General features: G+C 37.1%; 1 protein-coding gene across 1 annotated transcript in view; it reads left to right on the top strand.

Annotated features, from left to right (window-relative positions):
- LOC125343754 (cytochrome b-245 heavy chain) overlaps positions 1-23,070 on the top strand; it is a 33,797-nt gene extending 10,727 nt beyond the window's left edge. The window contains exons 6-13 of the mRNA XM_048336286.1: positions 153-343; positions 4,278-4,407; positions 6,744-6,836; positions 12,239-12,492; positions 13,323-13,485; positions 15,330-15,476; positions 18,575-18,699; positions 20,313-23,070. Coding sequence (XP_048192243.1) covers positions 153-343; positions 4,278-4,407; positions 6,744-6,836; positions 12,239-12,492; positions 13,323-13,485; positions 15,330-15,476; positions 18,575-18,699; positions 20,313-20,439 — 1,230 coding nt within the window. The 3' untranslated portion in view covers positions 20,440-23,070. The remainder of the gene's footprint in view (positions 1-152; positions 344-4,277; positions 4,408-6,743; positions 6,837-12,238; positions 12,493-13,322; positions 13,486-15,329; positions 15,477-18,574; positions 18,700-20,312) is intronic.
- Positions 23,071-27,701: the final 4,631 nt, after the last annotated feature.

Raw genomic sequence — 27,701 nt, 5'->3', positions numbered from 1 at the left:
GTAGAACTATACAAAGGTGGACATGAGTCTAAGTTTAAATACTTTTATAAATACCTTTATAATTCTTGCATTTGAGAACCTGTGATAATGTGCGTGTGTGTGTGTGTGTGTGTGTGTGTGTGTGTGTGTGTGTGTGTGTTTCTATTTTACAGAACCCTGAAGGAGGCCTGTACGTGGCTGTGACTCGGTTGGCAGGAATCACTGGAATTGTGATCACATTGTGTCTCATATTAATTATTACCTCCTCCACCAAAACCATCCGAAGGTCTTACTTTGAAGTGTTTTGGTACACACACCATCTCTTTGTGATCTTCTTCATTGGTCTTGCCATCCATGGAGCTGAGTGAGTTTTGAGTTCTATAGCCCTAGTAGAGTCACAGTGACTTTCTTGCTTATATGTGGTCTACCTGTCTGCTGAGGGGATGTGAAAGAACAGCAGAGATGGGTTTAGTGTAGACCAGTCAGCAGCACTGTTACCTTTGTTGCAGGAGATTTTAGGATCCAGGACAAAATTTCTGGGTTCCATATGTCAGGTTTGGCCACATACCATAAAAAGAGAACAAGTAGCATTTCAATCCAAGTTCTGCACTCTTCCTGGAACAGAAATTTTCTCTAGCTTTATATGGGAGAAAGAATTGGGGACAAGGTAAAAGGCATGTGTAACTGTTACATAATCCCAGTCACAGAAGTGTTTTGGTGGCCATGGGTGGCTGCCAACAGTCATAAGTGGTCTTGGCAGCTTATTTTCTCAGGATTGGTCCAGAGAGGCCTTATTACAGTGAGATGACTGTCAGGCTTTCCACTTCTTTCTGGATTCCAAGATAACTACAAAAGGATTGCAAGAGAGAATGGATCCAGGCCTCACTTTCATCCTGATTTTAGTTAATTCACGGGCTCAAGTAAGAAGTTAGTGTTTTTCAGCTTTAAGGCACCTGTTACAGTTTCTTCTACCCAATTAGCTACTACTTGTAATGTAGTTATTTATAGCAATCACCCCAAGGAAAATACATCAAAGTCTGATTATCTCTGCAAGTATTTAACACTCCTAGGATCTCACATGTCTATAAAGTTGTCTCCTGTGACCTAATCACTTAGTGAATTAGATGAACTCCCAAACTAAAAGTCAATGATTAATCAATTGAAGAGGTTTTCTGTGGTTCAACTGCCTTTCATTTAAGCCACAATCATTTTTGGGATGCCTACTGTGTATCAAGATATAGCTTGAGGACTGTGGGAAATGTTAGCGGGAAAAATGCATCGATATTTCTTTGAAACATATAATAAAGATAGCAACTAACTTCTGTTGAGCACTGTTTTGCCTCAGGGTTTGTATTTAGTATTTGATGTAAAATGTTTCTTTTAATCTCTAAACTGTATAGTTTTTACTATTCCTAATGACTTAAAAATAAAAATGGTATGAATATGTAGACTAGGCCCCTCCCAGCTAACGAGTGACCCAGAGTACAGACGGTCTAAAGCAAACAACATGAATGCTCTCACAGAGCTACACAGAGCCTACACATGCACTTGGGAGGAATCCTCTTTAATATTAGATTTCCTTTTTCTACAGTTTCCTATCACCTGCATACAAAAACAGGCTCAGGAAAGTTCCCTGGTGGATATACATTTCCAGGAAACTAAGGGTTGGAAAATAGATATTCAAAACTAACTCTTCCCAGAACCAAGTTGATTGGGCTAATGATAGTCAAGTTGAGAATAAAAAGGGGAAGTGTAATGAGAGCAGCCTTCGTAACTTCTGCATGTTGTTCTAACCTAGTTTCCTGGCTCTGACATCTAATAAACGCTTTCTAAGTGCTAAGAAATCGATAGGGTAGAAAAATCTCTTGACTCTCCTAAAGCAGTTGAATATCTTGAAGTGGAACTTCACCATACACAAGCTCTTTCAGTGAATTCCAGGGAACACAAAGCATTTCCTCCCCTCTCTCATTTAGCAGTTCTAAACACTGAATATTTGGGTAGTGTCACAGATGTCTGCCTTCCTTTGCAGCACAGAGGAGATTTCTTTACCCTGTTCTCCATTAGAGGAGCATCTGCTACTTACACTGCTTAGGCATTGTTCCCAGTTGGCTATGTAACAGCTGAACTAGAATTAAAATTCAGATTTCCGGAGTTCTGGTACTAACATTGAGAAACAGAAAATTGGATATTTTTCCTATCATTTACTCCCTATGTGAACATCAGAATCAAGAACTTTTTTTATTAATTTATTTATTGTCCAAGTGATGTACAGAGGGGTTACAGGTCCATACATAAAGAATTGAGAACTTTAATAGGTATCATTGTTTTGACCCTTGATTTAGAGTGAATACTACTTTTGTGCTGGTCCTGGAGTTTGATCTCAGGACCTGGGTACTGCCCCTGATTTCCCTTTTGCTCAGGCTAGCACTCTACAACCCGAGCCACAGTTCTACTTCCAATTTTTTGATAGTTTATTGGAGATAAGAGTCATGGACTTTTCTGCCAGGGCTGGCTTTGAATTTCAATCCTCAGATTCAAGCTTCCTGAGGAGCTAGGATTATAGGCATGAGCCACCATTGCCCGGCTTATATCTGACATTTTTATATATCATGCCAATTGATATGATGTGGTACTATTCTATGAGGTACTTTAATGAGGTATTATTATACCTATTTTATAGCTAAATTATTTACTTCATAATTTTTCCAAGGTCACTGAACTACTTAAGGGGTTGATCTGAGAGTTGAACCCAATGCTACCTGGCTTCAGTTATTACTATCATGTAAAATTGGAGTGGTAATACTTGCCTCTCAAGCTTGCTATGACCATTAACTAAGATAACTGGTGAATAAAGCTTTTCCAAGTCTATCCATAGTAAGTGCTCCATATATGGTAATTTTCTCCTGGGAACAAACATCTTCAGAATATACTATATTGCATAATAAATTTTATGTCTCTTTCTAAAATAAAATTTGAAAAGGACTTTTGTGGCTTGTTTTGCTTTGTCTTGTTCCAATCCTGGGGCTTGAACTCTGGGCCTGGGTGCTGTTCCTGAGCTTTTGTGTTCAAAGCTAGCACTCTATCAGTTCAAGTATTTTGATGGTTATTTGAAGATGAGAGTCTCACAGACTTTCTTGCCCAAGTTGCTTTCTTGCCTATGTTGGCTTTGAACCATGATCCTCAGATCTCAGCCTCCTGAGTAGCTAGGATTAGCTGAGTGGGCCACTGGAACTTGGTTGGCTTCTTGGTTTATTTATTTTTTTGTTTCTAAAAATATTTTGAGGATCCTATTTATTTTCCTTGAAGTCAAGGGCATGACTTAACTTGGTACCTCCTCTCTTCCAGCATCACTAATCCAGAACTCACTGTATTTTCATGGTTGCTCCATTATGATTTACTAAGTTTAAGTGAATATCTGAACACCCTGTTGGCACTAATGTCTGTGATAATAGCATGATCCCCATAGGGTTAAATCTTCTTAATGCAACCTAGTAGGTTAATTGGGATTGTTTCATTTCCTTTACTATTTTGTGTTTTAGACAAGATCTCACAGGTATTCCTCAGATTCATTATGTAGCCCAGTCTGGCCTCAAATTAATAATCTTACTCCTTCAGCATTCTGAGTGCTGGGATTATATGTGTGTACCATGACTCCCACTCTAGACAATTTTTATGCCTACAAATAAAACAATTCCAAGTCTCAAGGCCACTGTTGATGAGTGTACGACACAAAGGTACCTAGAAAACAGCAGAAAGTTAACCCATACTCTGCAAGATAAGACCTTTATCTGTAAAGTTTTCCTCAAAGAAACCTTTATGAAGTTTGCACAAAGGCATTTTATGGACTAACAGTCAACATGTTACATTCACATTTTATCTGGTTTTATGTGTTTGTTTACAAGTGAGACTAGCTGAGATATAGTTTCCCTTTAAGAAAATATATATTATATGGATGATCGAAAACGTAACCACTGTAATATTAATATGGATATTCTTCATATCATTACACAATTTTTCCTATTTTTCAAGATCAATTGTTTTCTTTCCCTTCTTCTAATTTGTTCAGAGAGAACAATAAGATACTCCTTTTAGTGAAAAGTATAGGACACATGTTGTGGGTTTTAAAGTATATCCAGAATCAGGGCTGAGGGTGTAGCTTGGTGGTAAGGTATTAACCTAGCACATGTAGGACCTGAGTTCCATCTCAAGTGCTACGAAACATTTTAAGAATCCAAAAACACACAAACAGGCCTACATTTTTTATGTTAAGTTGCCTGAATTAAATTTTTTTTCCCCAGACGAATTGTACGTGGTCAGACTCAAGAAAGTTTGGATGAGCACAAACCATTACTATGTCATCAAAATATCTCACAGTGGGGAAAAATAAAGAACTGTCCAGTACCAAAGTTCTCTGGGAATCCTCCTATGGTATGTACATATTATTATTACTATTATAGTTTTATTCCGGGTAGTCTTTCAAATGTGTCTAAGAAGCATGTGCAAATGCCATAGAGTTGTCTATTACAAATGACATGGAACTTCAAGGTTCTGTCTGCTTTTCTCTATTTACTGGCTAGAATGTTTCTTGAAACAAAAACTTTTCCCTGGTCAATGTCATGACATAAAATGGAAAAGCAGCATTTGATCCAAGAGATTCCATCATTTTTCTTCTGAATGCAAGAGCCACAGTGACCCTTGTCAATTTTCAGAGGGATACATTGTTATTCTATCCTACACTGAGTTGAAGAGCTCAAATCACTATGAGGAGTGTCTTTGGGAACCAAAAAAATAAAATAAAACTTTCTATATGGTTCAAGAACTAAGAGGAAAACCAGGGAAATGCACTCTGCTGCCATAAAAAAAATCCATTCTACCTGGCATAAAGGAAGCTAGGCAGCCATGTTCACACCTCCAGCCTTGTGATACTTTGTGATAGTGCAGGAATTTGACAATGGTAAATAAAGAGAAAGATAGTGAACCTCTGTCCTAGACAGAATTGTAAAAGGCTCCATTCTGTTTATGCTCAATGTGTTTTCTCCAAAAAAGTAAGTGGGATCTGTAATCTTCCTCTCTTTACTGGTATAGTATATTTTATTGGTTATTTTCCCAACTGTAGAGGTAAAACTAAACAAAAGGCCAACATTTCTATGGAGCTTCTGAATAGGATTGTTTTTTCTTCAGTATAATATGTATATTATAAAAAGGCAAATTCCTCATCCATTTATTCCTTTCTTTCTTCCTAATTTATGATATGAGAGGATTATACTTCTAGATATATCATGCCATGAAGATCCATCTTTGAGATTTGGCTTTATTCATTAATGAAAGCAGCAAGTATAGCAATGGACTGTCCCAACTACATGAAAGTGTCAGTAGAAAACAGATGAAAAAGGAATCATATTTTTGGTGCTTTTCTGGGATTGGGAAAGCACATTTACTCAATAACTGATGGAGTTAAGGGTTCAAATACATTTATAAGCATCTACCTCAAAAGAACTTTGATATTTCTGGAACTATTAGGTCCAATGTTCAAATATGGCTCCATTTACAGAACCTCATAGTGGCTCCCAGGAAAGAGATGAGTGGTATGAGACTATGTGAAATATCTGCCTATGAACATGAAGTCCAGCAGCAGAACATTTCTGGTGTCTGGTGTCAATAGTATTTCACTTTGGTTGGAAATGTGGACCTTCAAGTTGTCTTCATTTCCAACAAAAAGCTCCCCAAATATGTAATTTAATAGAAAGATCACTTGTGAAACTATGGGAAGCATTCCTTGATTTGTATCCTTATTGGAATCCATTCTGGAAAGTCATCTTTTAGATAATGTCACCTTCTAAACATGTTTTAATACTTTGGATATTAAACTAGGAATTCCTCTGGCCAAGTTCCAAAGTGAATCTGTTTGGCCTAAATGTGTTTTTTACATAGCCACAATGCTAGTGTTCTGAAACACTGTGTATTCTAACCAGATGGTTAGCTCCAGAAGTCTAAAACCCTGTGTGTCTGTTCTTTTGGCAAGTGCATTTCATAGCTTTAAAACTTTACCAGAATACTGAAGAAACAGCTAAACTCTTACACAAAATTTGTAATCTTGCAAAAGATTAATCTTTGACTCCATGGTTAAGAGAAAGCAATAATAGTGTTACATTAAAAATACCTTGTTGCAGAAATGATATCCTTTAGAGAGACATATTAATTCTGAAACCAACCGTGGTCTATTGTAAGGCTATTGCAATTGTGGTTATGACACTGAGAGGAAATCCCATTCTTGTTGGCAGTTCCTCTTTGGAAATTTTCATACTTTAGATATAGTTCCCCAATGAGGCTAAGGGGAACATTTATTTTCACTAGCTCAACAATTTATCATAACTTTAATTTTATCATACACTGTGTTTTATAAGAAACGTACTACTCTAATGTCAAATTTGTGGGTGGGGGGAGTCCTGGGGCTTAAACTCAGAGCCTGAGCATTGCCTCTGTGGTTCTTTGGGTCAACGCTAGCCCTCTACCACTTGAGCTAGAGCTCCACTTCCAGTTTTTCGGTGTTTAATTGGATGGAGATTAGCATTTTACAGACTTTCCTGCCAAGGCTGGTACCAAACTGCAATCTGCAGATCTTGGCATGAGCCACTTGTGCCCAGCCAGTGTCAAATATTTTTAAAAGGCTACAAAGATACATCTGACTTGTAAAAACTTTTTCCTGAGTATTTTATTGCCTAATAACCTTAACACATCTCATTGTATCTTTGCTCTGATTACAGACTTGGAAATGGATAGTGGGCCCCATGTTCCTATATCTCTGTGAGAGGTTGGTGCGGTTCTGGCGATCTCAGCAAAAGGTGGTCATCACCAAGGTATTGGTTGATTTAGGAATTACTAGTAGTCTGTGTCTAAGCACAGCAATAACTCTCCCTAGGTTCCCTGTTATTAGTCAAAACTGATTTGTATCCAGTTTCTTTTGATAAGCTTAAAGCAGATAGAGATCTAAGATTACTTCACTGTACTTAGCTTACTAATGAATAGTGGAGCGTTTGAATTCAGGGCCTTTTACTTTCACTTGGCTTTTTTGCTCACAGCTGTGTCAGTTCCAGTTTATGCTGATTCGTTGAAGATAAAATTCTCTAGATTTTGTCTGTCTGGATTGGCTTTGAAATTTGATCCTCAGTTTTCAGCCTCTTAAGTAGCTAAGATTACAGGTATGAGCCAGCAGCTCACACTAATAGTAGGGGTATTACATGCTCCACTTTTCATCTTCTTGGCCTTTTGACCAAGTCAAGTTCAGAAGGTAGAAGGTACCACTTTCTCTATTAAAATGAGACCAGTTTCTCTCTTCCCACCACTCTCTGTCTCTCTGTCTGTGTGTGTGTATTTATGTGTGTGTGAGAGAGAGAGAGAGAGAGAAAGAGAGAGAGTATAAAGGAGAAGGTCAAAGAGGCATTAAGCCATTAGTCATGAGCCAAGAAGGAAAACAAATGAGCCAAAATTTTCACATGCCAAAAGATCCAACTACCCAAGAATAAGTGGAACTAAAATGACAGGATTTTCTAAGCCATCTTTTCTGCCCTTTAGAATCATAGAATATCAGAACTGAAGTGCCCAAAGTGTCAAGCAAGGTAGTAACTAAGCTGCATCTTCAATTTCTTCTCCTATCTATAAGTCTCAAGTGGCTTTTCCTCTCTCTTCCATGGTGTTATTCATCACAAAACAAATAGGTGGATATCCAACTATACATATATATACATATATTCATACTCACATATGTATATATATACATATGAACTCTTTTTTATAATATCAGGAAACACCAGATAAGACTAATTTTTTTCAAATGAAATTTAATGCAACTCAGTTGAAAAAAATATTTACCAAAAATCTACTATGGGTTACTTTTTCAAAACACAAAAATGAAAGTGGAGCTATCCATCTTAGCTTTTATTTATTTTTTGACAACTATAATCATCATGGTAAAACTCATCCTACTGATACTGGCAATTAAGCAATACAGGAAGTCCCATTTTATGCATGTTATCTTGTATTATAATTTTTAAAAAGCCATAGCTCAGTAAAATGAGGCACCATAAAATTTCCTTTAACAGACAAAAGGTGACTAAACCAGATAAATATTTCTCACATATATATGTATGCAGATATATATGGAAAACTTGTTTCCTTGTGAAAAAAGAGATAACTTTCTTCTCATACAAACATAAGAAACAAGATTTTATCAAAATAATTCCAGGGAGAATGCTTTCTACTAGTGCATTCTATTAAGTTATATTTGTGCCTGTGGTAATAGAATCTCAATGTGAGAAAAATTGTTTTCATCACACGAAATTGCAACATGATAAACAATTTTTAAAATACTTTCAAAATGATGATTTCCAACTCCTTATTTCAAAGCATGGGGAAGCTGTTCACAATGTCCTCCTATAAAATATATTGAAGTCATGAATTTTGAAATGTTTGGCTTCTGTTGTGATGATGGGGGTAAAATCCTGTCCTCATGCATGCTAAACATGTAATTTACCACTGTGCTACATCCCCAGACAGAAGTTTTTTATTTATGGTATTGGAGTTTGAACTCAGAGCCTTATTTTCATTCTGTCTGTGCTTTACCACTTGATCCATGCCTCCAGCTCTGCCTTTTTCTGGCTGTTTGGAGATAGAATCTCATGGGATTTTCTCCCCAGGCTGGCTTTGAACCTCAAGCTACTGGACTCTCAACCTCCTGAGTAACTATGATTATATGCATGAACCACCAGCACCTAAATCCCAACCAACTAATATATTACTATGTATATATATATATATATATATATATATTCCTATTACACAGAAAAAGAGAGAGAAATTACAATTACATGAGCCAAATAATGAGTATGTTTCTTTTTGAACAATGTCTCCCGTTTCCTTCCTTTCTCCTGGCTTTTCCCTCCCATCCCCACCCATAACATCCAAGAAATGCAAACAAGAAGTTTTTAAAAATTGTATGGTTTGCAGTTATTTCTTTTTTCTTCCTTTTTCTCCCTTTTATCTATTCCCTGTTGTCACTGATTTTTTTATTTATGTACCCTTTGTATTGTATATAAGTGTTTCTAATTTGGGGAAGGGAAGGGGAATCAAAGAAATGGTGGGACAAAGGGTGAACTAATGCAGCATTGATACTCACTAGACACTATGTTGGAAATTAACAACTTGGTGGGGGAGGTGAGTTGAGGTTGAGGAAGTGAGAGAACAGGAGGGAGGGGTGACACTGTTCCAAAAGAAATGTACTCATTACCTTATTTATGTAACTGTCACCCATCTGTATATCACCTTCACAATAAAAATTTAAAAAGTATATAGGTCATTTTCCATAGTGTTTAATGAGTACCAATGTTGTATTTGTCACACTTTGTTCCCCCCCTTTCAGTGCCCTCCTAACCCTCCCAAAGACAAATAAACTAACAAATAAGGCAAAAGGAAAAGACAACAAAAACAGCAACAACAACAAAATCTCATTTGCTTTTCTGACCACATTCACACAGAGACCAAAGGAGGATATGCATAGGAGTGGATTACAAAGGCTCGATAACTATGTGTATATAATCTATAAAATAATATTTTACAAAATGAACTCCAGCAATTCTTATTGAAAGGATTTCTCATTCTTCTGTAACTCCTCACTCATTCAAAAAAGCCCACTATATAGTGGGATGTTTCATTACATTATATTTTGTGGAGTGATTAAATGAAGTTAATTTAAATATTCTTCACCTTGAACCTTTATCATTTCAAGGTTCTGAGAACAGTGAAATTCATCACTAGCAATTTTGAAATATGAAATGTGTAATTGTTATCCATAGTTTCCCAACTGTGCAATAGAACATCAGAAACTTCTTCCTATCTAAATACAAGTCAGTACAAATTAGTCTTCCTCAACTCTCCTTCTACCCTATTTCCTCAGCATTTGTAGCAACCATTCTACTCCCAAATTCTATGAGATCAAATCTTATATTCCACATATGAGTGAAATCATGCTGAATTTCTCTCCTTGAGGGGGGGGCTGGCTTAGTTCACTTAACATAATGTTGTCCAGGTTCATCCATGTGTTTTAGAAGACAGAATTTTACCCCTTTTAAAAACAGCTGAATAGTATTCCACTGGGTATATGGACCACATTTTTGTTTAATCATTCATCTATTGATGGACAATTAAGCTGACACCATATGTTGGTTATTATAAGTAGTGCTACAACTAATTATAGGAGCTCAAGTGTCCCTTTAATGAGAGAACGTATATTTCTGTATTGCTATTTATTTTGTTCTTTTTGTGGGGGGGGTACTAGAGATTGAACTTGACCTTCTGCTCTCACTTGACTTTTTTACTCAAGGCTGGCATTCTACCACTTAGCCACAGTTCAATTTCTGACTTTTTGCTGCTTAATTGCAGATAAGTGTCTAGTGGACTTTTCTACCAGGACTGGCTTCAAACAGTGATCCTTAGATCTTAGCCTCATAAGTATCTAGGATTACAGGCATGAAATACTAGTTCCTCGCTATTGGGTGCTATTTAAAAATACTTACCTGTTTAGTACTTGATGGATATTTTGATTGTTTCCTGTTTTGCTATTGTGAGTAAAGCTGCTACAAACACTTGTGTAAATGAGAATGAATGGCAATAGTCGTTACTACTTGACTTGGGGAGAGATGGATGGAGTATTTTCAAAATAGAAACAATACATAAAGGACAAGTTTAAGGTGTGATGCAGAACCAGGATGGATAGCACAGTTAACTTGGCTTAGAGGCTGTTGCCATATTATTAGCCAATGTGACTTCCTTCTTCTTTTGTCTAGCTACCAAGATCTCTCATCTGGAGAGATAGGATGGATGAACTGGATATCATTACTTTTATATTTTTTAACTTTTTTGCGTTCTGAGAGAGAAAAAAATGCAATAGGCTGATAAGTTGAATTCCTTTGTGAATATTCTGTAACAAAGAACTGAATGTGGAAGGACTATATGGCATATTCTCAGAAATAGGCTCAAGGTGTAAGCTGAACTTGTATAGAAAATAAGGAGGGGCATGGTAGTACATGACTATAATTTTAGCTATAAGGAGCGTGAGGCAGAAGATCAAAGTTGACCTGGACTACACACCAAGTTTCAGGCTACCTTAGGCTACATAGTAAACTACCATTTCAAAAGAAGAGAAAGAAAAGAAAGGTACTTCCCCAAAGTTTAATTGCAGTTTCAGCCTTATCTGATCCTACAAGGAGTACTAGAGTTAAAGTGGCCTTTTTTTAATTTTTAAAATGTTTATTACTTTTAAATAGTTGTACAAAGATGTTAATTAAAACAAAGGAATTAAAGTATTATCATAGCCTGTAATCCTAGCTACTCAGGAGGCTGACATCTGAGGATTTCCATTCAGAGCTAGCCCAGGCAGGAAGTTTCATGATGAAGTGGCTCCTTGGAATGGCCCCAAACTAAAGCAAGAATGTCGGGCTAAGTTTCCACGTCCCCCCTGGGGAGACGCCAAGCCTCTAGTTGTGAGGGACACTCAGCTCTGCACACTTCTCCTGCTGGCGGGAGGGCAGAGCATGTCCCGGTCTGGCTAACCTGAGAAGAGATAGGGCTGCTGAAACCCCTGTGCATCCCCAGCCCCGTTACATTTAAGAGAAGACACTGGACATGGAGATTCCGGGGGAGCCGTCAGATGGTCTATGGGCTTCCAAAAGGTTTTATTCAAGGGAAAGGTTTATATAACAGTAATGGCGGCAGGAAGAGGAGGGACTAACTGGGTATTAATGATTGGCTAATGAACTGTCCATCACGGTGATGTCACAGAACTTCTCACAGAGGCCCGGCCTCTTGATTCGGCCTCCGGCTCAGCTGGCTCCATGGTGGCACATGTGCTCTTAGGCAAGAGGTGGAACTGGTTTGGCATCTCTTCCGGTTTCAGACCCGGAAGGGAGTAGGAGGGGCTAATCAGCCAAGCAGCCCCAGGGCGGGAGAAGGGGCCTGTCTCTTAGGTATAGCCAGACCCCGACACAAGAGGACCAAGATTTTGTATCTTTTTATCACCCATCACTGGCTATGGGCCACAGCTAAGGGCAAATTCAGTGGCACACACATCTTCTGGAGGACTTTCTTTGTTGGTCCTGAAATGGAAACATTGGCTGCTCTACATAGCTCAGCCATTTATTCATATGAATATTGCAAAAGCCAATATTTGAGAAATTTGTCCATTCTAGAAGCATGCTTTATTTTACAGGTGGTCACCCACCCTTTCAAAACCATTGAGCTGCAGATGAAGAAAAAAGGATTCAAGATGGAGGTGGGACAGTACATTTTTGTCAAGTGTCCCAAGGTGTCCAAGCTCGAGTGGCATCCTTTCACACTGACCTCTGCCCCAGAAGAAGACTTCTTTAGTATCCATATTCGCATTGTTGGGGATTGGACGGAGGAGCTATTCAATGCTTGTGGCTGTGATAAGACAGAATTTCAAGATGCCTGGAAACTACCTAAGTGAGTATAAAGCACATATTACAAACGTGTATAACTTTAGGAAAACTGAACCAAAGTTACTCTCACTATAGTAGCTCTTGATTTTCTGACAAAAGAATGTGTTCCCCCATTGCATGCATGTGGTATTTACACATATTTTAATAAATTGTCCATGAAATACACAATTGGATCAGACATAGTAATGAATACTCTCACAAATATATGAGGGCCAAGGCCAAGTCATATTAACTTCTTCTATGAAACATAATTGTAGTATATCAAACATACTCTTAAATTTTAATTAGCATCACTTATTTGAGGGTGAATGTTATATGTCATTTGCTTTGTATCTTTCTGCTCATATGTCAACCTAATATTAAGCAATTCACCATGCTGCGGAAAAGAGTTTCTTGAATGGCACATGAATAGACAAAAGGGATATTAAATCTGCAAGATATTATGCTATAGAAAATTCTTACTTGGATGTACAAAGTATGGAAGAATTTCAAGTGTAGGATTCTCTGACAAGAGACACAGATATGTATATGTATTTGTGCGTATGTGTGTGAGAGAGAGACAGAGAGAGAGAGAGAGAGAAGGATGAAGAGATGAAAATGTACCAATGGTGAGGTACCAAATGTTTCCAGTTAGCTAAGCATTCCTCTTATTTCCAATCCCAGTGTTGGTATTAAGTTGGCTAATTGAAAGTCTTGTTATAGAAGACAATGCTCCATAGATACATTGCCTTGGTCGAAACTGACACATTGCACATCTCCAGTATTAATGGGTGTTCCATCTTACTGTGAAGAGCCAGATATGTCTGAAATCATCGTTTGCACACTTCTATCCAGGATTGCAGTTGATGGGCCCTTTGGGACAGCCAGTGAAGACGTTTTCAGCTATGAGGTGGTGATGCTCGTGGGAGCTGGGATTGGGGTCACGCCCTTTGCATCCATTCTCAAGTCCGTCTGGTATAAATATTGCAATAATGCCACCAATCTGAGACTAAAGAAGGTGAGTTCCTTTCATTTTTTTTAGAGGGACTAGAATGGTACTTACTTGCTGCTAAGGAAAATCTAAAAGTTCCTTAAGGGATAAATAAGGCTGGCAGAGACTAAAGAACAACTTTATGTGGTTCCAGAATTCTCTACAGAGGATTATCTGATAAGTTATATGTGCTTTTATATAAACAGCCTATTAGTAAAAGTAATATACTGTATTTATGTTATGTATTTAATGTTATGAAAATTCAAATGAAAAATATTGGAAAAGAAATTATTCATGATCCCAACCCAAGAGCAGTCCTGTCATGCATTTTGCATGGTGTGGATTTTTTTTGTGGTTTTTTGTTTTTTGTTTTAGATATGGAAGGCAAAACCTTGTATGTGCTTGTCAAACGTTCTGTCACTCAGCTACATTCCCAGTCCCTGAATATGTTCTAATTTTCTCTCACATGCTTACATATTTTTAAAGAAATTTATGAGTAGTAACTGTGTACAACTTTGTCTCGTTTTGCATTTTAATTTTTAAAATTGTTTGCGTTGCTCTAGAAGGAACCCAGAGAACATAGGCTATACAAGTGCTCTATCACTGGGCTACATCCCCAGCCTTGATCCTTTATTTTAGAAAAAAAGATGGAAAACATTTTCAGTGTCACCATAGGCATATTAATGATAATTTGAAATGATTCCTTCATATACTATTGACACAATAGAATACTTTTTCTCATTCTCTTGTTATATATTGTTATTCATTCAATTTTCACCTCTTCAATATATTTTTTTGGTAGGGAAAGGGCAAAAAACATAAAACTTTTTACTTTCTTATGATGTCTCCTCAAGATAAATTCTCAGGAGGCCATTATATAAAATATAAGATAAAAGCTATCTTCCATAAACCTTCAGTCTTTAACTGTACAACTAAATTCTAATACAGACATTGAAGCTTGAATTTTTAATTTTTTTCTTATGATTTTTATTTAGTTAGCAACTTTGAAGATGAAACACGTTTTTTACATTTTATATTGCTTTATTTTCATTAATAAGTACAATTTAAGTAATATGAATAGCTAATTAAATGGAAAGGTTTTTTTAAAAAGTAATTATTTAAGTTTTTAAAAATCTTTAAAACATATTTATTTTTATTAAGTAGTTGGATAAAGGGGTTTCAATTCCAGGAGTAAGATTATGAGTATACTGTATCTTGATTAATGTCACTCCTTCCATCATTCTCCCCTATATTTCTCCATCTCATCCCTACCCTCAAGTTACATAGTTCAATTTTTCCACAGTGTATATTGAATATAATGCCTGCATTTGCTTACCTTTCCTCCCTCTATTCATTTACTCCCCCTCATTGTTTCCCCTCTCCCAGAGTTAATTCTCTCATTTAGCTTCTTTTCTACGTAGAGGGAATATGGATAAAACTATTTTTCCCTGACTAATGAAGGTCTAGGAGTAGCAAGCAGCAAAGAAATCCTTTAGTAGCCACTATTAGTCAAGATTCCGTTGGCCAATCTGGGACGTGCTGTAAAAATGCCCAGAATTCTGAGAAACAAAGAGAAGGCACAAAAAGAAAGTTGGTGGGCCAGTGGGGTTGGTTTTACGTGTGTGTGTGTGTGTGTGTGTGTGTGTGTGTGTGTGTATGTGTATCTGAGGTCAAGCCATTTAGTTACTGCTTTGTCAGTGTGAAGGCCAGAATAGGTCTACATGAAATGTCCAGAGCTTTCTTAAAACCTGTGTTTCTGAGCATTCTGAGCATTAGCAAGGAGAAGTTTGAAAGAGTGGAAATTGATTTTTAATGCTGATTGTGCTGATTGAGCCTTTTCCAATCTGCTTTGTGGTCTATTTCTTTTTCAGATCTACTTCTACTGGTTGTGTCGAGATACACATGCCTTTGAATGGTTTGCAGATCTGCTGCAACTGCTGGAAACCCAAATGCAAGAGAGGAACAATGCTGACTTTCTCAGCTACAACATCTACCTGACAGGCTGGGATGAATCTCAGGTGAGTGCCAGAGTTCAGTTCTAAGGTTCTTCCCAAGGGCTTAGAGTTTTCTGACTTTCCATTTGGTGTTGATGGGTCCTGTACACTGACTTTAAGAACATTTAATAGATTCTCGTGATCCAAATAATTCATTCTCACTCAGTATCACTACATGATGTTTGGGCTCTTGGGGCTAGATTCAAAGGTAAGGAGCCTATGAGGAGGGAATAAAGGCCATGACTCTGACATTAGAGGAATTGTCCCACCACGGTTTGTCAAACAAGATGGACAAGAGCATTATGGGTAATGGTGAAAATACTATCTTCTATCTATCCATATACACATACATGTGTCTATGTTTTCCTTTAACTGTTTATGTATGTTTTGTGATCTACTTAATACATTTGCATTTATTAAGCATGTACAATCACCTTCCATATGTAAGGCTCAACATATATTTATTCAAACAACCTCAGGGGGAGGGGGAGACAGTAGAGACCAGGTCTGTGGAACCAAAAACTTCTTCTCAAATGGTATTTCCCACAGGTTTGGGTCAGTGACCCTACATTATGTAATTAAAGCCAAACAATTACTCAACATATAAGGGTCAAAAATAGACCTCTCAGTGTTATCACAATAGCTCAAAAGCTATGTATGTACGTTCATATAAGACAAGGATAAGCAAACCCTATTGCTGACATTACATTTAAAGCCCTAGGCGAATTTCCTTTGGCGTAGGCCACGTGGCTACTGTATATGTTTTTGGTACACTGTGTATTGTATATATGTCTACCTGACCTAGGGAAGGGAAAGAAAAACAGGGTGTAAGATATCACAAAAAATGCACATACTACCCTACTATGTAACTGTACCCCTTTTGCACAACACCTTGTCAAAAAAATTTGTTTAATTAATAAATAAATTATAAAAAAAGAAAAAGAAAGAGAAAACAAATCCATGAAGAATATAAAGGGGTTCAATATCACAGTTGCTTGAAACTTTATTTCCTTAATAAAATAAAGCTCTATAACTCTCAAAAAAGAAAACAGAAAAAAGAAAAAAGAAACAGAAAAACAGAAAACAGAAAAAAGAAAAAAGAATTGGTTTCACGGGGCAGACTGGTTAAGAAGGCCTTAGGCTGCTTTTTCATCACAAGATGAAATAAATGGAATTTTATACTTAGGCTTACCTTAATAAACACAAGAAGGTTCTATTTGAGCTTGAAAAAAAATATTTGGGAAAAACTGCATCCACATCGAGCATGTTTACTTTCTTTCTTGTCATTATTTCCTAAATAATATAGCATAACAACTAAGAAAACAGTATATGCATTGCACTAGGTATTATAAATGATCTAGAGATGATTTAAAGTATACAGGAGGATAAACCTAGGTTCTGTAGAGGGACTAGAACATCTAAGGATTTTGGTATCTAAGTGGGGGGGAGGTGTCCTACAACTAATTCCTCACAGACACCAAGGAATTTCTGAACAATGTGCTAAGTCTTCTTCTTAGTGTTTAATAGATTGTTTAATTTTATGCTGCCAACAAACTTTTGAGGTAAGTATTACTGACACACTTGAATAATGATGAAACCAAGGTCTAGAATAAATTAGGTCATTTGCCTAGAAATACCTTACCAACAAGTAAATGGCAGCATCAAATATTGAGAGTCTACACTGAGCATTTCCCAGTAGTTGTGATTATTACTACTGAGCTGATCTATGTGTAATAAAGGTAAAGTATACACACTGATATATGGGTATATAGTAATAATGTGTGTGTGCATGTGTATGTTGTGTATGTATCTCAAATTAGTATGTGATTTTGAAAATGTCAACAGACCACTATAATAAAATGAGGAGATTTTGCCTCCTTTCCTGGCCCCACCAGGGATATTTGGCAGTACAAACACATTAGAGTTGATAAGTTTGAGGAACACTGCATGAAGCCTTCTGGCTAAGGGCCTTAATCCTATTAGGAAGAAAGTGACTCCAAGGCATAATCCCTTCTTAAAAGCCCTACCTATATATTATCATACTTGAAACATCTGCATTTTGAAAGGGACCCATTCAAACTACAGCAGCAGGCTATACCTAGACATTACTTATCTCTGGGTATCTCTCACTTGCAACCTGTCACTGTGAAGATTAATTTCTCATTTTGGGTTTTGGAATTATGGTCTATCATAGAGTTTTTAGGTCACAGAGGTCCCATATAACCGGTGTCATATGTCCCAGACATTGTGACCAATTGCTACTCCAAAACTTAGTAGCTGCTATGTCTACAATTTGAAAACAAAGTATTTAAAATACTGTAAAAAATGAAATCCAAGAAAAAAGTGATAACTCATAAACTGCCCTACAGTGTTGCTATTTAAAAAAACAGTATTAAAATGAGAAATTTATTTGCATTGAGAAAATAATAATTTTGCTTTATAAAACTGGTCCCTATAAGGATTATTAAGTCAGATTGACTGTCTCTCTTAACATCAATTATTCCCATCACCTGTCCTTAGTTTAGATGTAATTTATTTTTAAAATACATTTAATTAACTGATCTTATGGAAAGTACCCATTGTTCAAAGTGAGACCGCAGCAAACAGCATGTATACACACACACACACACACACACACACACACACACATGCACACACTCACATAACTTTAGGTGTTTTTTTTAAATTTAATACCTTACTTAACTTACTTGATTATGAGTGCATTTTGTTTATTGTTATTGGAGTTCTTAGTGATTTTCTGAAAGAATGAGAATCAATTAGGCTGAAGAGAGAAACTCAAGCATAGAGAGAGAAAGAACAACAAATGCCCACACCACACTTAATGCTTGACTCAAATATAGGGTTGCTTAAATTTATTCTCAAGGTCTCTTCTAAAATGGAAATGACTTGAGAGAGACCCACTTGGTTTGTCTTTGTTTGCTTTCTAGTCTCCAACATGGTACCTTACACACACACACACACACACACACACACACACACACACGTGCGCGCGCACACACACGATAATAAAATCTTGTTTTGTGAAATGGCTGACTATATATGCATGTGTTTTTAACATTATATCTCTTTTCTTCTTCTGAATTCACGTCTTATTGCTGCAGGCCAATCACTTTGCTGTACATCATGATGAGGAAAAAGATGTGATCACAGGCCTGAAACAGAAGACTCTGTATGGACGACCCAACTGGGATAATGAGTTCAAGACAATTGCAAGTCAACACCCTAAGTAAGAAATCCCCACCAAGATATTCTTGAGCCTAGAAACATGACTAACCTTTAAAATTCTAGAGCTTAAGATACAGTTATTACTATAATATGGTTGAATGCATGTCCAATAAAAAATTCCAGATATTTAAGACTTCAAGAAGCAATCTTTAAATCACAGCAAAATTATCTGGGGAGTTATTTAAAAAGCAAAGGCTCCAAGATCGCTGCCTCGAGCTTTCTTTATCATTTGTCTCAAGTAGTACCATAGCTGGGCTCTTTCCTTTTATAACCTAAATTGTATTTCTACTTTTAACAGTCATCTGTGTTTCAAATACAGATTTTCATTCTAGAGTAGGACCCAGGGATCTGCATTCTTTTTTTTTAGCAGTCCTGGGGCTTGAACTGAGAGCCTAGGCACTCTCTCTGAACTTTTGCTCAAGGCTATCACTTTAGCACTTGATCCACAGCACTACTTCTGTATTGTTCTTTTTATGCAGTACTGAGGAATCGAACTTAGAGCTTCATGCATGCTAGGCAAGCACTCTACCACTAAGCCACATTCCCAGCCCCACAGGGAATCCGCATTCTAAAAAGCTAATGCCAAGACTACCATCTTGAACATACCTTGAAGAGCAAGGTTTGCAACTATAAGATTTTTAAAAAATTTTTATTGTCAAGGTGATGTACAGAGGGGTTACAGTTACACATGTAAGGTAGTGAGTACATTTCTTTTCAAACTTGTTACCTCCTCCCTCATTTTTCTCCCACCTTCCCTCTTCCCCCACCTCCCCCAAGTTGTACAGTTATTTTAGAACATATTTTCTTGTAAGTATTGCTGTTGCATTCGTTCACCCTTTATCCTTTGTGTCACCATTTTTATGTTCCCCTTCCCTTCCCTAATTGAGACAAATGTATATACAATACCCAGGGTACCAAAATCAGATATAGTGACATGAGCCAGACCAAAAGAAACAGACTCTATGGTTTCTCTCATTGGTAATAATTAGTATATGTCTAAGATAATCTTAGAAGATGATCACAATAGCTCAATAGCTATGTAGATATTATTACATAAGATAAAGCTAAGCGAAATGAACTCCAAGTTATGGAAAAAAGCAGTTTATCATTGTTGTTGTTATTTCTAATGCACTATGTGAAATTATTTGTTTTTTCTTTTATTTTCCCTATGGTTGAGCCCCTGTTGTCACTGCAACTGTAAGATTGAGCAGGATGGAAACTTACCTAGCTATTGTCAGAGTTAAGGTGCCTAGAAAAGATTATATTCCTCATCTGAAGATAGCAGGAAGGGTTTGGAGTATAACACCCTAAAGGAAAGTAGTCCACAGACTTCCAAGTTAACTGCCATTTTCTTTGTTGTAGAAGTTTCTAAACATTCTGTTTGGGTTTCATTTTCTAAGGGAGTTAACTGATTTTTGAATTATCCAGATGTCTCCACAGTCAAGATTGAGGCTCCCCTTAGAGTGTAATCTGAACTCTTGCCATTTGTGGGAAAGACAAAGGAACAGAGGGAACTTGGCCCTGGAGCCTCTAATCAATAAGAAGCTCACCCCCATACTTTGTTAACAATCACATCCCAAAGTCTGAAACTATGTTTTTCTTTCTTTCCCAAAGTACCAGAATAGGAGTTTTCCTCTGTGGACCGGAAGCATTGGCTGACACACTCAATAAACAGAGCATCTCCAACTCTGAGTCTGGCCCTCGAGGAGTACATTTCATTTTCAACAAGGAAAACTTCTAACTTGTCTCTTCCATGAGGAAATAAAGACAAGCTGTCCTGCCAAATGACCAAATAATGCTAGTTGTTAACACAAGATCCTGCTTCTAATGAAAAGGAAACAGGAAGCATAAATGTTGTACCAAAAGGAATGCCAATTATTGTCTGCTAGTGATGTTACATGTATATGATTTTTAGCTTTTAGAGTACTTATACAAACATTATTTCATTTTTAATTCTCTCCTATACCAGAAGGAACATATGGCAAGGAATCTCAGACTCATTTGGAGGGGAAAAAAGGGGGCTCCAAAGGTTCTGTAGCTTTCTTAAGATAATGAAGCTAAGATTAGATTTAGGTCACCTGATTCCAGGTTTGGTAATATGTCTACAACATCAGGCTGCCTTAAATTTCAGTTTTTAAAATCCCACCACCACAAAAGAGAAGCTTGTCATTTCCCATTTTCTGTCATCTTTGTTCTTGTTATTGGATTTTTGAAGGAGATTTTTTTTTTCAGATAGGAGATAATACGTGCTGAAGGTGACCTTAATGCTTACTAGTGACAGCATTCACATATCAGCAGATTCCAGCTTACCCATACAGAGGGTCTGAGTTAGAGAAACTACCAAAGAATACTAGACTTGTTGGACAGAAATTATCTACCAAAGAATATTAGACTTATTAGAGTTACTGTAGTACTTAGTATTTACTATGCTGCTTGGCAAAGTGGCTACTGAAGGAGTTTGTTGAATAAATGAATTAGTGAATGAAGAATGACATGTAGAACTATACACTGCCAGAATAGAGTTAATTTAAAGCCTTGATGAGAATTTCCTAAAGAAATAATTTCTGCTACTCATAGATACCAAAGCATAGTAACTTCCCCAGGAGTACAGAAAAAAAAACTTAGTATTTTAATCAATAGGACAGCCAGAAGGCTCCTGATATTCTTACTTGGGGGATGGAGAAAAATGAAAGATGGAGGTCGAGAAAGGACCTCCTGTCTTGCCACTGGCTCTTCTAATCCTGCTCCCTCAGCTATGACAGAACAGCACACTGGTATGCTGCTAGAAATGGTCTCCTTCCAGCTCTTGCAAATTTTTGATTTAAGAATCTTAATAAATATGTATCTAATCATGTACGTCAGACTGAAAGTCCATCTCTGGTTTAACTTGGATATCAACAGAAGTGGATTCTATATGTGTAGCTGATGGTTTATTTGATTCTATCATCATGTCCATCATCCTCATCATCCCTTTCCTGAAATACATATTCTAGATGAACATCTCCAGATAACTGTGTAGATAGTAAACTCATACCCAAAACAATGTTCTGGATATCCAAGAATTCATGACTAAATCACTAACATTACTGAAACCACTTCATTTGCCTCACCCATTGGGGCCACAGATACTTAGAAATATTAAGCTTTGGTAAAGTCAAAAGACTTGTGAGGGGGAAGGGAAGTGAGGGGAAGGAAAGGAATAGAATAAGAGAAAGCAAAAAAGACAAGAGAAAGTTAGAAAGGACAGAGGGAAAGAAGTCTCACATTGCTCACGTCCAATTCCAGATTTACCAGTTTGTATGTACTTCATGTAATCAAAGGAGGCATAGAAAATTCATTTTATATTGATTACATATGGTATTCAACCTTGAAATTCTGATCACAAATTGTGAAGCCAGCTGGACGTAATTAATCCTTATGGGATTGTTTTTGGTGTCTCAATATCTTTAAGCCAATGATAGCTGGTTCTGACAAATAAGGTCTTACTATTTGGGTTCACATAGTGCATCTCAGAAATGTGCAGGAAGGTTACTTCTTGGAGAAGGAGGTTAGCTTCTTCATGTTGCACCCCAGGTATTCATTCATTCAACAAATATTGTGTCATAACTGTGAGCAGGTGCTATGTATTTATTTGAATCCTTTATACCAAACTGTGACTTTGAAACAGACTCAAGTTGAAAGAAATCTGAGCAGAACTAGACATAGTGGTTCCTGTCTATCAACCTAGCTAAGATCATGGTAGGCCCTGGCAAAAGCACAAGACCTCATCTGAGGAACAATTAAAAGAAAATGGTCAGGAGAAGTAGATTAAGTATTAGAACATTTGCCTTGAAAGATAAAGGCCCTGTGTTCAAACCCTAGTACCATCAATGAAGAAAAGACAGATAATAGACAAATAATTAGATTTAGCCCTTTCTAGCATAGGCACATGAGTAAAACCTGCTCCATCTGTTTATTTTTCCAGAGTTCTCTATGTTTGACACAAATTAGTTATCAAAATAGAGAAATTCTTCCGTGTGTTATTTTGGTTATAAGATTAAAAATGCCATTTTGAGAGCTTCCTTCTTTAGTTTCCCCCCAAGCCCCAAACCCCAAACCCCAGCCACCAGCTATCAACTGCCAGCTGTGAGCATGGCTATTTTTAGCATTTAGTATTTTGCATTTGGTAACAGGTATTGAGCGAATGATAAAACATTGTTTTTAATCTCATGGCTACAAGTGCTTTTCTTAATTCTGCTTCTGAAATACTGTGTGTATACTATTTCAATAGCAGTAGGCACTATGTATGAATCAGTTTGGATGGGAAGGTGATCTGAGCAATATTTCTTAGGAAATGCTATTAAAATTGTGCCTAACTACTAAAACCAGTGAATTCTTTTTATGTCTGTGTTATTGACCTTGGTACATAGCAATGAAATCAATGAGGAAATATTTTTCGCTGCCCTGGTAGGGCTTCATTTCTTTGTGTTCCTGTAGATAACATGTCATGCCAAACACTGAATAATTTATGAGTAAGGATGGAAAAATGGAGGACTAAGATCTATGTCTATATCCTAATGTTCCTCAGTACTGATATGAGTGTATCCCTCCACATACAGAAAAGATTTTGAAGACACAGAAGTCCCAGTATAACATCTTTTTTGTCATTTCCACTAACTTTTCATCTTTTAACCTCATACTTGAATGTTATGAAGTCAGATTGTGGACATATATTCACAGTTCTTTGTGAGCCATTGTTCTAAATGAGTCGACCAGTTATGATCCTAACAATGTAGGAAATGCATAGGGCTCTTGTTATATGTTCCTGCAGTAGTCTGCAGGTGCTGTCATGGAGAGGACTGCTATTACCTAAGACAAATGGCAATAATAGAAAGAAAAAAATTACCAAATACTTTTCACTATGCCAAATGTTACAAACACTTCAGCTAATATTTCAGTAATACTACTAGACAGCCATTTAGTCCCAATTTTGTTGAGAAGAAAACCATATCCAAGAGAACATAAATGATAAGCAAAGTTCCCACAACTAGTGCGTGACTTGCTAGCATTATCCCCTTTTTTTCCCACTGACATAATCCATATACAAGATGAAAATTGCACTAAGAACAGTTGGGCAATGGTGGAAGAACAAAGCAAGTTTCTTGGTATCTTAGTTTAGAAATAATCCAATTCATGATAATTTTGCCTTTTTGTTTTTGATGCTGGTCCTGAGGCATGAACTCAGGGTCTGGGAGCTGTCCCTGAGCTTTTGTGCTCAAAACTGGTACTCTAGCACTTGACGCACAGTCCCATTTCTTGCTTTTTGTGTGTGTATGTGGTTAATTGGAGATCAGAGTCTCACAGACTTTCCAGTCCAACCTGTCTTTGAACAGTGATCCTCAGATCCGACCCTCCTGAGTAGCTATGATTACAAGCATGAGTCACCAGAGCCCAGTTAATTTTATCTTTTAAATGAAGATAAACTAGAGTCTATTGAATTGAATTACTGAATTAATTTGAGTTGAATTATTGAACTATTTTGCTTAGAGGAAAGAAGACTCTAGTGACTCAATTTAAATTTATTTTACATATATATTATTTATAAAGAATTTCAGGAAATTATCAGTTAGTTTAATGTGTGTATATGCAGTGTACTTGTGTGTGTATGTGTATATTCATGTGTGTGTGAAAATTGTAAGAGGAACATTATGGGAGGAGAGAATTTCTCAACTACAAATGCTGTTCTGCAAAACATAAATGGTAATCCATAAAGTCTAACCACTAGAGATTTCTGAAATGTGGAGAAATGATCAACCAAAGCCTGAGAGTCTTTAAAACTGCAGTCTCTATTATGTTATGATGGTGATTAGAGGATGAAAGAGTCTAAGCAACTGGATGTTCCAGGTAATAATGGCTAGTAATACAGTATAAATTTTCAAGGAATTATGATTAGAAATTTTCAAAGAATTCCTTCAAATTAGAGAAACTAATCTCAAAATTCAGTTCTGTGGGTAAAGGAAGTTCTAGGAAAGGTAGTACAGGGGCTGAAACCACGGTGAGCTTATTTTCTGGATTTCTCTCTAGGAACTAACAACAGGAAGACTGTGTTTGCTTGTGTTTTGGAAAAAGTCCAAAATACCAGTTTGGGCCTTAAGAACAGACAACATGATTTATATGAAAATTTAAGTCCAAATATCTTTGTAAATATTAAAATTCCTTAGAATATTAATCAAGTTTACCACTATATTAGATCACTTGATTTCCAAATATTAATTCCTGGGTTCAGCTATGCAATTCTCAGTTAAGTAAAAATAAAATCACTAATACATGCATGCCATGGAAAAATCTAAGTATCTGTCTACTGGGGTCGGATGAGGACAAATCTAGGTATAAGGAATGAATCACATTTGTCCTTACCAAAAACTTCCGAACAAATCTCAGACAGCCTTGCGTAGGTTGATAAGGAGGAAATTCATGTTCTCTAAACAAAGCATTTCCCTGAGACAGTGAATGTTTCTGTATTGGCTAAAAACACTGAGGAAAGGACTGAGGCAGATTCAGAAGGGCAACAGTAGCTATCTTATCACCTTATTTTGCAATTGGGAGATAAGCAGCTAAAGCATCCCACCTATGACTAGTGTGCTTATTGCTTTACCACCATCAAAGGCAACAGTAAATTTAACTACAATCCATTAACAAAGAAAGTAAGCTGTAAGATAGCCTTTTAGAATATGAGTTTTTGTATTTGTGCAATCTGTGATGACTATGGGAAATAAGCTCTAATAGGTAGTACTGATTTCTGTTTTAGTCAGTCACAATCAGGTTATGCTGCAACAACAAACAACTCCAAAATCTCAATGGCTAAAAGGAACAACATTTTATTTATTACTATATTACACAGTCATTGCATGTTGGCTTCTTTAGCATTTTCCTCCCCTAAGTACCCAGGCTAAGGCATGATGCATCTCTTTGCTGTTATTGTGTACTAAGAACTCAGCATTCTTTATCTCATAATTTTCTGAACAATTATATTGACTTGTCAAAGGAGAAAATTCAAGGCATAGAGAGCCTAAGCAATTTCTTCAATATCATGCATTTGTGAAAGAAGTTAAGATTTTAATCTGTCCCCCCATACTTAATAGATCCATAGACTAATGATAAAAAGTCTTAAAAAAAATAATCAGAATTGCCAAAATTTACTGGGATGAGAAGAAGTCAGTTTATCTAAAAATCTAATCTTGTAGCCAGTTGCCAGTGGTTTATGCCTGTAATCCTAGATACTCAGGAGGCTGAGATTTGAGGATCCCAGTTCAAAGTCAGCCTAGGCAAGAAAGCCGGTAAGACTCTTATCTCCAATTAAACCACAAAGGCAAAAGTGGAACAATGGCTCAAGTGATAGACTTCAGCCTTGAGCAAAAAAAAAAAAAAAATGCTCAGGGAGAGCACCCAGGCCCTAAGTTCAAACCTCAGAAATGACACACAAAAAAAAATCTAATCTTGGAAGAAAAGTCTATTTTAAAACCTAGAATTTTAATTAGTGACAGTATATAGCAACACAATTAGGTCATGATGTTAAATAAATGGTTAAACTTGAGTGTGAATAAAATCTATCTATTTCAGTGAACCCATTTACTTGAAAAAAATACTTAAAGCATAATCCTTAAATATACTGCAGATCTAGGGCTGTAGTGAATTCTGGAGTGCCTTAGATTATCTGTATGGATTGGATACAAAAGCCCCAATGGGCAGGTGGACAGCTAAAATAGATGCTCAACTTCAAGAATTTCTCCTGGAGGAGAAGAACCACCACATAGAGAGAGAGTTGCCTTCTTCCTCTCGCAGACTCCAGAAGGTGTTCAAGGTATTATGGAGAAGATCCCTTTGAATGCAACACTGAGTAGTTTTATTCCTCTGTGCTCTGGTACAGGATGAATTCAGTTATCTATCATCTAATGAGCTCTAAGAAACTGAGAAGTGAGGAAGGAACACAGAGGTCCATTGCATTTTGAGGGCAATAGAACTTTACATTTGGGAGAGGAGATCCCTTTCCCAAGCCAGCATGTATCTGAAGTGACAGAAAAGCCGACTAATAGTGGTGAGACTGGGACCAACAGAAACTGTAGCCACAGCTACTGTCAGGGGAACTACATTCACCTCATCAGTGTGTAAAAAAAAATTTATCACTTCCTCCTCTAAACCTCTTCACTTGTCTTTCAGACCCTTCTTCCAAACACTCACTCCTAGTTTTCATCTTATGTCACCACCTTTTCCATTCTCTTAGGCAAAATCTTTAGCATATCCTTGACCCTTCTTTCTGGTACATACCACATAAAATTCATCATCAAATCTGGTCAACCTTACATTTAAAATATTTCCAAAATCTGAATACATCTTTCACTATAGTCACAGTGGCCATGACACTTCTCTACTCAAAACTGTTATGGGGTTCTAGGGAGGGGATTCCCTGCCCCTCCAAGAGTCCACCACTCAGAGACAGTCTCAAGCAAAAAGATGGGTTTATTGGGGAAGCAAAAAGCAAAAGTGAACTGACCAGCCAGGGATGCAGCGCAGACTCGGGAGCTAAACTGAGACAGTGAAAAGCGAGCTGACCGGCCAGGGACACAGTGCAGACTCGGGAGCTGCCACCGTGACCCCGAGCAGGCCTCAAATTGGGGTTTATAAAGGTAAAAGCATAGCACAGATGTAGGGGGTTGATGCAGGGGGTTGAGCAAGCAACAAAACAAGCGTGGCACAGATGTAGGAGGTTGACACAGGGGGTAGAGGAAATAACAAGTTAAGCAAGCCATTTACAGAAGCAGAATTTTGGGGTCAAGTTGACCTAATAATCAAGATGGAGTCAGCTCTATTCCCCCCCAACATTTCCTACCATGTTTCTCTAATCAAGATGGAGTCAGCTCTACAACAAAAACCATTAGTGCTTCATGATCTCACTGAGAATGCCTATCTTAGTTATCTTCATGAAGTTGTGGCCAAAATGTTTGAGAGAACAACCTAAGGAAGAAT

Source organism: Perognathus longimembris, chromosome 28, assembly GCF_023159225.1.
Source record: "Perognathus longimembris pacificus isolate PPM17 chromosome 28, ASM2315922v1, whole genome shotgun sequence".
Taxonomy (NCBI): Eukaryota; Metazoa; Chordata; class Mammalia; order Rodentia; family Heteromyidae; genus Perognathus; species Perognathus longimembris.
This window is presented reverse-complemented; position numbering and strand designations above follow the sequence as displayed.